This window comes from Lepisma saccharinum, chromosome 23, assembly GCF_977018435.1.
Source record: "Lepisma saccharinum chromosome 23, izLepSacc3.1, whole genome shotgun sequence".
Classification (NCBI taxonomy): Eukaryota; Metazoa; Arthropoda; class Insecta; order Zygentoma; family Lepismatidae; genus Lepisma; species Lepisma saccharinum.
The window spans coordinates 10,804,489-10,816,634 of NC_139251.1; the positions used below are offsets into that span (position 1 = coordinate 10,804,489).

The 12,146-nt window shown below is 40.2% G+C and overlaps 1 protein-coding gene across 3 annotated transcripts in view; it reads left to right on the plus strand.

The window, feature by feature from the left end:
- Positions 1–12,146, plus strand: part of Kyat (Kynurenine aminotransferase) — a 73,211-nt gene that overhangs the window by 13,705 nt on the left and 47,360 nt on the right. For all 3 annotated transcript variants that reach the window (XM_083109935.1, XM_083109934.1, XM_083109936.1), the window contains exons 3-4: positions 3,972–4,122; positions 7,942–8,178. In XM_083109935.1, the coding sequence (XP_082966061.1) occupies positions 3,972–4,122; positions 7,942–8,178 (388 nt within the window). The remainder of the gene's footprint in view (positions 1–3,971; positions 4,123–7,941; positions 8,179–12,146) is intronic.

Genomic DNA, 12,146 nt, shown 5'->3' on the forward strand with positions numbered 1-12,146 from the left:
CTTTGATGACAAGATCTACAGTTGACCACACACTTTTGGCCACAGAGTCACCACGTATAATAAGAAACTTATTTTAATGTTGGTACTGTTAGGCTGATCTAAACTTTCCTTCAAAAAAAATAGAATCTTGTTCACAGGAGAGAAAGAAGAATAATCTTTTTTCTGTGAAGGGCATCAAAAAAGAGGAAGATCCAAGAACAGCGCTGGATGAACATACATGGTGGGGCACGAGATGTCATCCATTGAAAATATGTATATTTTTCATATTGTTGGGTGTCCGAGTAATATATTTTCATGCAACGCAGCTTGAGTCAAAAATGGTTCAACAGATGGTAGCCTGTAACAATGTAATGCATGGGCACCCCACCCTGCCCCTGGCTGTAGTTTTGTGCAGCGTGGCACACAGGGGAAGATTGACACAAGAAGAATGTGAAATTTTTGGTGAGAGAGCCCCATCACAATGTGTACGAGATTGAGGTGTATGGGGAGACAGTGTGTGTGTTTAAGACAGGTTTCCCCTGCACACAGCGGACATTGTTTTTGACTTCCTGCGTGATCAGTTTACCGTCATGTCTATAATCATTTTCTGAGCAGAACACTGTGGCCTCTGCACAGCTCCGATATTAACCCCTTGTAAAAAGTAAAGTGCTCCCCTGTTCTTTTCACCATGCCATGAAGGCACATGTGTAGTTAGGGTTCCACATCTTCTTGATCACGGCTGTAGGTGGGGGTGATGTGATCAGCACCATGCCCCTGCCCTCTTTACTCCCCAGAGTTTTATCCAGGTACCTATTTTGTGAGACGCTGGGTGGGTGCCGGAACCGCTTGAACAGGTGGAGAAAGTCCCGGTTCTCTCGCACCAGGGATCGAACCTCGGCCTCTTACATGGTAGTCAGATGCCCTAATGACTGAGCTATCATGGCTCTGACTTCGTCTTGTGGGCTACATAAAGAAGAAAATGTACCTACAGAGAGCTGCAACTATCATTACTTTTGACAGGTATTGGGAGACGATTTGTGTTGACGAATCCATCTGGAAGAGGTTCTGCGACAAAAAGGTGGACATATTGAACATGTGCTGCATACTGGATAGCTCTCCACATTGTAGTATGTGTAATGCAGTTTTTTGTACTACATATTTTGTGCAAGAAACAATATACAAACCATTTTCATTGGTTGACATTTTGTGCCCCAACCCATTTTGTTAGAGTATGGACATAAAATTGTGGAAGTATAAATGAAGCAGAAGAGAGAATGAAATAGAAAAGAGACTAAGAATATAAGGGAAGTAAGGAACTAAAACAGAAACTAAACATATTTGCATGAAGAGGGGAGAAAATACGAGAAGTCTCACACATGCACATTCCCCTGTAATAACTTAACAAAAAAGTTAAAATACGGAGAAACTAGTACTCACTTTTATCCGCGAAGCTGTTTTTTCTTCCTTTTCGAGAATTTCAGTGCTAGAACTTGCTGTACTGTTGCTTGGCGTGCATCTTTTGTTTGTAGTTCTCTGGCTGCCCCTAGGTGTGCTGTTGTTAACTGTGTGTCTGGGTCTGTGTCGTCTGCTATTTCTGGGCGATAACTGTTGTAGTAGAGGAATCCAAGTGTGGTGCGCTTACCCGCTATCGATGTTTAGCTCGTGCAGGAAGTGCATTATGGCGTGCATTTCCTTGATTTTGGTGTCTACGAGCGTGTGGGCAGTGTGTTTGACTTGAACCTTTTGAATTTTATGGCTATTGTATTTGATATGTTTAGCAAGACCAGTAGTGGGTTGGGCTTTTTTTTTGCATCTGCAAAGTGCTGTTGGATTCTTTCATTGACAGATCTGATGGACCTGCCGATGTAATGAGTCGAAAAAGAAGAAAAAACAGCTTCACGGATAAAAGTGAGTACTGGTTTCTCCATATTTATATACCACCGCATCTCTCTTTTCCCAATTATGAAAAAAGTTAACATAGAAATATTTGTAACATTTTTTGTATGCCCACCAAAAGACCACAGTAATATTTTATAGCATTACACCTTCAACTTGGAAAGAGGAAAATATTGTACATGAGTCACATAAAGACATTTCCATCTTGATATATGGTCTTTTTCTGCAAATTTCCGTTCTCTTTGTTCAGATGGGTCTTCCGATTTTTTCTTCTCGTTTTTAAATTTTTTTAAAAGTATTTTAACACACAAGGGATGGTTATTTCACACACAAGGGATTTAGTACCTAAGGACATAATTAGCAATAAATGGAAAGTTGAATGCTGTGTCATGATAGAAAATGTTTCAGCTTGTCACCAGTACTGGTGGGGTCCTGCTCTTGTTTCACCAGTCCTGCATGAGATGAGAAGGAGAGGGGATGGTAGAGCTATCACCAACCTTTTTGGTGAAGGGAAATGTTGAAATTTTTACTAGACTGAAAGTACTTCAGTCATGAGTGTTTGTCCTTGTGTGGAAGTGAATCTCGTGCTTGGTGGCCAAGAACATTATTGACTCCTGGTATTGTTGTGGGAAATGATCTACTTGTTCAATGAATTTTCTCTGACCAATACATAAGGTGGCTACTCATTCCTTGATTTCCAGGAATTGTGCCTGAATTATTGACTCCCGGAATTATGCATGATATCTGCATGCATTTTTCTCCTTAGATGTGAAAAATTGCAACTTTTATTATTCCAAATCCCATTGAATTTATACATTTTTATAAATGCCTTAAGGCATGCTTCTCACAGTTTAGCTGTATTTTTATCGAGGAAGGAAAACAAAGCTGTGTGGAGAATAAAAGAGAATTCTCTCAATCCATTTACTTTGTTAGTGTCCTTTGCAGAACAATCTATCTGACATGCAAAAGATTATTTCAATATAATATATCTTAAAGTTGATTAGGTAAATTTGAGTGTGAAAGTGTTATAGGCCTATAATCACCCATTTTTTCTTAGATTTGTACAGTATATTAGTATTGGTTTTATATTGTGACTTTTGTTTGTAGATGTACTTCAAGTCAAGAGTATTTGAAATTGAAAATGTACATTCCACACCTTAAATAAAATATTTAAATATGTATACCATTTCATTGAATTGAATTAAAATTTTTGGACACATTGGAATCACACAGACCCTTAATATTGTTTATATATTTGTGTGTGTGTATGTGTGGGTGGTGAGAGGTTGAAATAGAAAAAACATCTGCTTGTATCCTTGAATTTTTAGAAAGTTCCTAGAGTGACCACCCTAATACAGTGTTATTCAACACTTCTCACAGGAAAAATATAAAGTAGTTCTTCCCTACTAGGCGAGGAAGTGATGGGATTGTTTTGTTTCCTCCATGATAGTGTGGGGAGGGAGAGAGTGAGTGAGAGTGTGTTTTGTGTGTGTGTGTGAGAGAGAAAATGGCATTTAGAAAACTGATGTAGAACTTCCTGCCGCACATGCCATATAGTCCAGACTCTTTGAGCAATCTGAGGTTCAAGGAGATGGACTACAAGAATGAACAATTGTAATGTGAACAACCAGAAACCTTAATTTAAAGGACTACTGTGGAAAATGGTACACTAAACACTTATGTTTTGGTTATTGCATATTGCTTTCCTACCTGTTGGTTTAATTGTGGTGATGATTGATGAAATGGTGATTGATCAAACAGAATGATACACTTTGCCTGATCCGAGTTTAAACCTGAACTTCCAATTTCTTGGCATTGCACTCTGCCATAGAGACTGAGTTAAATGTTTCACTCAAAGTACATATATAGGTGTTTAACTTATTTAAAACTTACGTGAAAATTGTGGTACCAACTAGGAGTCACACCTCGGTCTTTGGCATACCATGTCAATGCTCAACGTGAAGCTACAATGTATGACAGGAACACCCTGTATATGACATAACCTGAATGTAGTGCATTCTTTTCGTGTATATGAAACAAAATGCTCATACTTTTGATGGAATTTGTGAGCTTCATATATTTTCTTTTCTTTCCAGGGTAGAATACATTCAGTTGGCTTTGGAGCATAAGCCATTGAATCTTGGCCAAGGTTTTCCAGATTTTGCTGCACCTGATTATGTGACGAAAGCCCTCTCAGATGTAACCACAGGACAAAATGTGTTGCTTAACCAGTACACAAGAGGATTCGTAAGTAGTCCTAACATATTTATTTAAAGTGTGGTTTTAATATAATATTTATTTCAAGACTGAGCAGATAACACATTGAGCCCATACAAATATGAAGTGCATTCAGGATCAAAGGTCACCTATTTTTTCTAGAAAACTACTTACACCAGAAAACTGAAACTACTGTCACTTCTCAGCATAATCACCCTGTTGATGTACACATTTTTCACAACATTAATGTCATGATTGCATGGAGATGAGTGATCGCAGACGATGTCCTTCATCATTGGAGAAAGCCAAAATAGCTGGAGGCAAGGTCAAGTTAAGTTGGGAGCATGAGGATTACTTGAAAGTTATTGTCACAGAAACCCCTGAATAAGGGAAAAGTGATTAGCAGGAGCATTGTCTTGTAGTGCAGACTTTTCCGGGCATTTTTGCAATCCTTGGAGGAGTTGCTGCTTCACAAAAGATCCTCACACATGAAGCCATTATCATAATGCCTCTTGGAATGAAATAAGTGAGGATCACATCGTCGCGGTCTGAAAACTGTCCAAAAATTTATTTTGTGGTTGTGAATTGCCATGCTTCCATTGAACTGATTGCTGTTTCTTTTGAGGATTGAGAAACGCCGTCTATGTTTCATTGATTGTGACAATTGATGGAATGGAACACTATTCTTGCCATCGTCACATTCCAAGATCACCTGACACATTGCCAGTCATAAAGCATGTATAATTAAGCGGTCCTGGATTTGATATCGGGTTGAAGTACATGACAGTGGTTCAGATCCCACTTTAAACTGTACATCCAGTTCCGATTAGCCTTACTGTACACAAAGTGGTCTTAAACACCAACTCAATAAATCAATCAATAAAACATGTGTAGATTGTAATACATAATTTTTATGACACCTTTTTAAAAATGTATAGTATATTCGAGGTGGGTTAAAAATAAGACCGCACTTTTTTAATCGCGCGCCAATGGATGCAGATGGCGTGATCTGGCTACAGTGCATGCCTAGCGGCATATCTTGGTAAGAGATCGCCTTTTACTGGGTTCCGATCTATGCATTAGTTGTCGAGTAGCAGCCGATTGAGTGAGGTTGTGCACAAGCAGCTCGTCAGATTAGTGACAAAGCAACAACGAAGGAGTTGGAGGAGCAATGCGTGTGTGTGAAATTTTGCGTAAAGCTTGAGAAAACTTTTACGGAAACATTCCAAATGCTTAACCAAGCCTACAGGGAAGACTGCATGAGCTGAACGCAGTGCTATGATTGGTTTAAGCACTTTAAGGAGGGCAGGAGTTCGATTGCCAAAGATCCAAGGGCTGGACGACTTTCCACGTCAACAGACGACCAACATGTTGAGATTTTTCATGCTGTGATTCGTGGAAATCATTGTTTAACTGTCCGTGAGGTTGCTGAAGAAGTTGGCATAAGTGTAGGATCCTGCCGTAAAATCCTAACTGAAAAACTTGACATGCATCGCGTCAGTGCAAAATTCATGCCGCGTATGTTGACACATGATCAGAAGCAGAATAGAGTTCAAATCTGTCAGGAACTGCATGCAAATGCAAATGCTGACAAAAACTTTTCTCAAAAACATCGTCACAGGAGATGAGACATGTCTTTACGGATACGATGTGGAAAGGAAGAGGCAGTCTTCGGAATGTTTGGGGAAAGGGTCTACTCGACCAAAGAAAGCGCGGATGAGTCGGTCAAAAATCAAGGTGATGATGGTTGTGTTTTTTGATTAGAAAGGTGTTGTGCACCATGAATTTGTACCACCTGGTCAGACGGTAAACAAGGAAGTCTACCAGAGAATTCTAACACGATTGAGAGATTCTGTGCGCAGGAAGAGGACTGAATCAGTCGTGTATGTTGCATCACGACAACCCTCCACCTCACACATCGCTCCTTGTCACAAGTTATCTGGTCAAAAAAACCCACTTCTGTTGTACCCCATGCACCATATTCTCCAGACGTGGGCCCTGCAGACTTTTTTCTCTTTCCCAAACTGAAAATCACTTTGAAAGGGTGGCGTTTCTAGACCATCGTGGAAATTCAGGAAAATGCGACGAGAGTACTACTTACTTGCCATTCAGAAAAGTGCGTTCCAGCAGGCATTCCAAAATTGGAAAAAACTGTGGCAATGGTGTGCTGAGGGGGAGTACTTTGAAGGAGATAATGCTTGAAAGTGTGTGTTATAAGCAAGAACAGCAAAAGTTTGGTCTTTTTTTGAACACACCTCGTATTTCCATGCATATTTTAGCCTTTTTTAATGTATATACGAGGCATATGTCAAAGAAAGGGCCAATAATTTTTTACTTGGGACTGGCAACACCGACAAGGCTGTGCGTGCACGGAAGCATGCTTTAGTATTCTGTGCCTGCAACAGAGGTATATTTCTCAGTGTGGAGGTGAGTATATGCCAGTAGCAGGAAGCTGAAATGTCTGCTGTAATAGAAAATCCCACCAAATGTGAGGTGAGGTCCGTGATCAGATTTCTCAACGCAAGAGAACTGAGTGCAGCTGACATTCATCGGGAATTGTGTGCCATTTACGGACCAACAGTAATGAGTGAAGGAAAGGTAAGACAATGGTGCCGTGCTTTTTGGGAAGGACGTTCAAATGTTCATGATGACGAGCGGAGCAGCAGGCTTAATGTTCAGACAGGCAACCTTGTGCAATGTGTTGATGAGAAAGTGCGATCCAATCGCCATTTCACCATTACTGATCTAGGCAAGAAGTTTCCTGAAGTGTCTGATAAAACATTGCACCGAATTGTAACAGACAATCTGGGTTATCGCAAACTGTGTGCAAGGTGGGTGCCAAAAATGTTGACAAACTCTCACAAAGATGAAATAATGAAATCAGCACTTGATGTTTTTGGTGGGACATGGATGGGGATGACTTGTTTTCATTCATAGTGACTGGAGACGAAACCTGAATATCATATCTCACTGGTGAGTTGAAGCAGCAATCCATGCAATGGTGACACTCCCGTTCACCGAAACTGAAGAAATTGAAGCAAACACCACAACATCGCAAAATCATAGCAACCGTGTTTTGGGACCAAAAAGGTGTAATCCTTCATGGAACCAGGACGAACCATCACAGCAGATGTGTATTGCTAACACTGTCTAATCTGCGACGTGCCATCCAAAACCTGTGAAGAGGAATGTTACGGTCTGGAATTCTGCTTATTCATGACAATGCCCGCCCTCACACAGCTGACCGTACTCTTGCGACAATTCAAAAATTCCAATGGGAACGTTTTAATCAGCCACCATACAGTCCCGATCTTGCCCCAAGTGATTACTTTCTGTTCTTTCACCTCAAAAAGTGGCTTCCTTTGCAACGTTTTGATGATAGTGAAGTTCTCAAGACATCAGTTCTCGACTGGCTGAGATTGCAGGCTGTAGATTTCTATGCAGAGGGTCTACGTAAACGTGTTCCACGGTACCAAAAATGATTGGAGTGTCATTGGGACTATGTAGAAAAATAGCCAGGGTATGCACTTGTATACCATCAAAATAAAAATTTTCTCGCTTGATTTTAGTCTCTGTAATAACCAATCGGCCCTTTTTTTTGACATGCTCCTCGTAAGTCCATCCCCTACTAATAACATACCTCAAGGCTCATGTAGCACTCAAAACATTATGAAATATACATTACAGACAGTCGCAGTATGTTCCAGAATTTAACATGTATATTTGCCAATGTTCTGAACAAATTTAAATTGCTACAATATTGGTTGAAATGTTCATGTGAGTGTTTTCATGTGTACATATGTACTTTGTAGTAGCTGTCACATGATGATAATGTTATTTTTATTATAGGGACATCCTCCTCTGGTAAACGCACTTTCGAAGCTATATTCGCAGCTCATTGGCCGAGAAATAAACCCACAGACTGAAGTTCTAGTCACAGCCGGAGCTTATGAAGCTTTGTTCAGCACAATAATGGGACACACTCATCCTGGTGATGAAGTTATCATCATTGAACCATTTTTTGATTGTTACGAACCAATGGTGAAGGCAGCAGGAGGAAAACCTGTCTTCATACCTTTGTGTGTTGTAAGTTGTTTTCTTTGCTTACCTACATACCTGTAAGACTTTTTGTTTGTATCATCATATGCACTTCTCTTATTCAGAAAGGACTTATGATAGGAACTTGGCTAAATTCATTATATCAAGGATAGACTCATACAATTTTTTTTTTACCAGTACTGATATAAAATTTAATTATCTATATTTTTCCTTCGTGATATGGTACAGCATGTCCCGCTTATACGTATAATAAAAGAAAAATTCATAACTTTCAAACAAACTGTCAGAATGATGTGATTGTTATTTCATTTTAAAGAATGGCTCAGAATTTTTTTAGCAACACATTCAGTGGTAGTTGCGCATGCGCAGTAACCAGAATGTCTTGAAAAGTGATATTATCAGTTTCTCAGTAGCCATTTGTCATGTGGTCGCCACAAGAAAAGGTGTTTTGTGTTTTAACGTTGTCTGAAGTGAAGTCTGTGACACTTGTTCATAGACAATTTTGTGCACGTTATGGTTTGGGTGCTAAAGAAGTTCCGTCGTACATTTCAATAAAGAAATGGGAAAAACAGTTACGCGAAACCGGTTCTTTGTTGCCGATAAGAGGTAAGCTTTCAAAAAGGAAAGTGTCTGAGGAAATCCATACGCCAAGCTAGCAGGCAACTGCAAATTCCTAAATCTACGATACACAGGGTAAGGGGGAAGAGGGGTTGTTGAAACTGCGTCGTAAGAATGGAAGTTCGAGGTGCGCTGAAGAATAGCCTTTGTTCTTGAGCACAAGTGTTTCACAAGTGGCTACAAAGGTTACCCTGCATTGTCTAAAAATAGAATTTGGAAGTAGCTGCATGCTATTTTCACTCCGTTCTAGCTTTTCCTCCTGGAAGGTTGTGCATTCGTGAGACTCGTTTTGTGACCAAGTGCCAAAGATTTTTGAGTGAAGTGTGACTCTTCCCAAGACTTTCTTATCATCTTTGCTTCTTTTGTGTGACGTGTGAAGTGTGATAGTGTCGTCTGTGCCTGCTGTGTCCCCAAGAAGCTTATAGTCGACCATGGCTGCCCCGAGTGATCTCAGTTCTGATGAAATTCGAGATGAGATGGATACAGACTCCGATTGGGATGAAGAAGAGCTTGGCATTCCCTCTGATATATAATCAGAATGTGATTCTGATGATATGTCACAAAGACGTTCCCCTTCCCCTCCTCCTGCTCCTGCACCATCCGACTGGCAACCTCCTCCCTGAACTTGTAGGTCTGCTCCCAACCCCCGACCTTTCTTTCCTAGGACACACTGGACTGAACGCTTTACACATTGACGATGCATCCTCTCCCTTGGACTTTTTTGCACTGACTTTCTCCAAAGAAATCTTCCAGCATCTGGTGACTGAGACCAACAGGTACTACAACCAACATATCGCAAAGCACCCAACGAGAAAGCCCGAACGTGAATTGACCATTGATGAAATGAAGACTCATTGGTTTGACAATACTGATGGGACATGACTGCAGAACATGTTTGCGAGACTACTGGTCCACAAAACCCCACCGTTACACACAGTTTTACGGACAACAGATTTCACGTAACCGCTTCATCCACTTGCTCAGATTCCTACACTTTGAGGACAATACAAAGAACCCCTCTACCCAAAATCCCAATTATAATAGGCTGTGAAAGATGAGGTTTGTCTTTGACAAGATCAATGAGCTTAGCTGTAAATGCTACTATCCTACAGAGCACTTAGCAGTTGATGAAGCTATGGTCTTGTACAAAGGGAAAGTCATCTTCAAACAGTATATTCCAAAGAAGCATAAGAGGTTTGTTATCAAGATCTACAAACTCTTTAATTCTTTGGGATATACATATGACATGACCGTATATCTGGGCAAGGACAAAGACAGAGCCACTGCCACAACATCTGCGACGCACAGGTTAGTTGTAGCGTTGATGGAGAAGGTGAAGGGAGTTGGTCATAAATTATTTATGGACAACTACTTCTCTTCTCCAGAACTATTTGATGACACAGCTCCCCTGTGTGAGGAGCCATGTTTTATGGAGTACCACCAATAAGGCATCATGGCTCCAGACCAAGCCTGGGAGCTGGAGCAGCTACTTGAGCAAGTAAAACCAAGCAGCAGCAGACAATCCAAAAACACTAGAGCACCTAGCGGCCAGACCAGAAACCCGCAAAGCAGACTGCTACAAGTTCCAATGTGGTGGTGACAGTAGTCACCATAATTAATGTAATAAAATAAACAGATAAACTGATATGTTGGTACATTTCATGTGTACACCCCTTGTAAAATCCGCAGTGATGTATTTTCATGGAATTTGATATGGGTGATACAAAATCGGCCTAGGGGGACACCTTTTGGAGTATGTCATGGGGATGGCTGCCATTTTATTTCCGCCATCTTGAATTCAGCTTTTTATTTAAAATGATAGATGGGTCATGTGATACATGACCATATGCTAGAATTTCGTCAGGATGTCACTTCGGAAATCAGATTTCATGTAACTTCATTTGGTGAAAAGTTATGGGCAACTGAAAGTGATGTTTACCTGTTGCAGAATGTGCTCCACATGTTGTCCGTGTTGGGCAATGTACATGTGCAGATGCTTCTCCCATGTCTGTGGAAACCGAACAAGGTGTCTGGTGAAATGTGCTCAAAGGCAGCCATGATACATTGTTCCAGATGACGAAGATCACGAATTTTCACACCATACACCATAGCCTTAACATGTCCCCAAAGGTAGAAGTCCATTGGAGTTAGGTCTGGTGATCGGGCAGGTCATTCAACTGGCCCACGTCGACCAATCCATGCCCCAGGAAATTGTTCATCCAAGTACTGACACCTTGATGCCATAATGGGGAGGTGCACCATCTTGTTGAAAAAACCCTGGAAATGTACCATCTTCCGACATCAGAGCTGGCAGTATCTGTTCCTGTAGCATCCCCAATGAAGAGGCATTTTTCGACTTCACATATTTTGATTAATTTGAAATTTGGCATACTGAAATAGCCACCTGAGGTAGGAACATATTCAAAGTTGACATGCACAGTAACACACTGTGAAGCATGTACTGTAGCCTGATTGTCCTTTGTGCATGTTGAACCTTTTCTAGTGGTTTATGATTGGTACACTGATAATGACACCTACTGTTTTTGTTTTTACACTTTTGATGTTTTGAGTTCCCGTTTCACCTTTCTCTTTTTATTCTCAGTGTCTCTTTGCAGGCACCCAAATGTCAACCTTTTCTCACGTAACACACATACGAACCACTTGCTTGAGGTTCTGCTGTCTGTACCTTCAGCCAGAATAGTCCTCTGTGAGGCTTGTGTTGTTCTGTCTCTTGTCCCTTTTGTGTGCCGAGTAACCTTACAGCCTCAGCATAATGGCATAGCATCTCTAGTACGAGATGTGTTTTAATTATTCTTAATAAGAATATAAGTCCCATCTTTGGCATAGTGAATTAGTTATTCATTCTGTTTGAACTTGCAAATTTATATCAGTGAGTTATTGATTTTAGTTCTTCAATGCATTTTTGAATATGTTACTGATGAGGAGTTGATCTACATAACGTTTATTCTTTTAATCCATGGCCTTAGAGAAGTTCTGCTTTTCCTAAGGGTGGTACGCCTTGCTTATTTTTACCATGTATATGTTTTATTTGTTTGCGATTTTCATGGTAATATGTTTGACTTACTTGTTTGCTGTGTTATTATTGTTAGTGTTCTTAAATTTGTAATTTTGGCTGAATGTTGATTAAATGCAAATCTGGAAGTGAAAGACATTTCTGGTATCGAGACCCATATTGAATCTGTTGCCAGGGCAACAGAGTGTAAAAAGACTGAACGTTGTTTTGAGTTGCGAGAGGTGATGTTAAATTTGTTAAAAACACTGTTATAAAGGAAAAGTGATGTAATGTGATTTCATAAGTAAGTATAGTGGTATTATATTGCAGTAAATATTTAAAGTGATATGATTTTAATAAACGT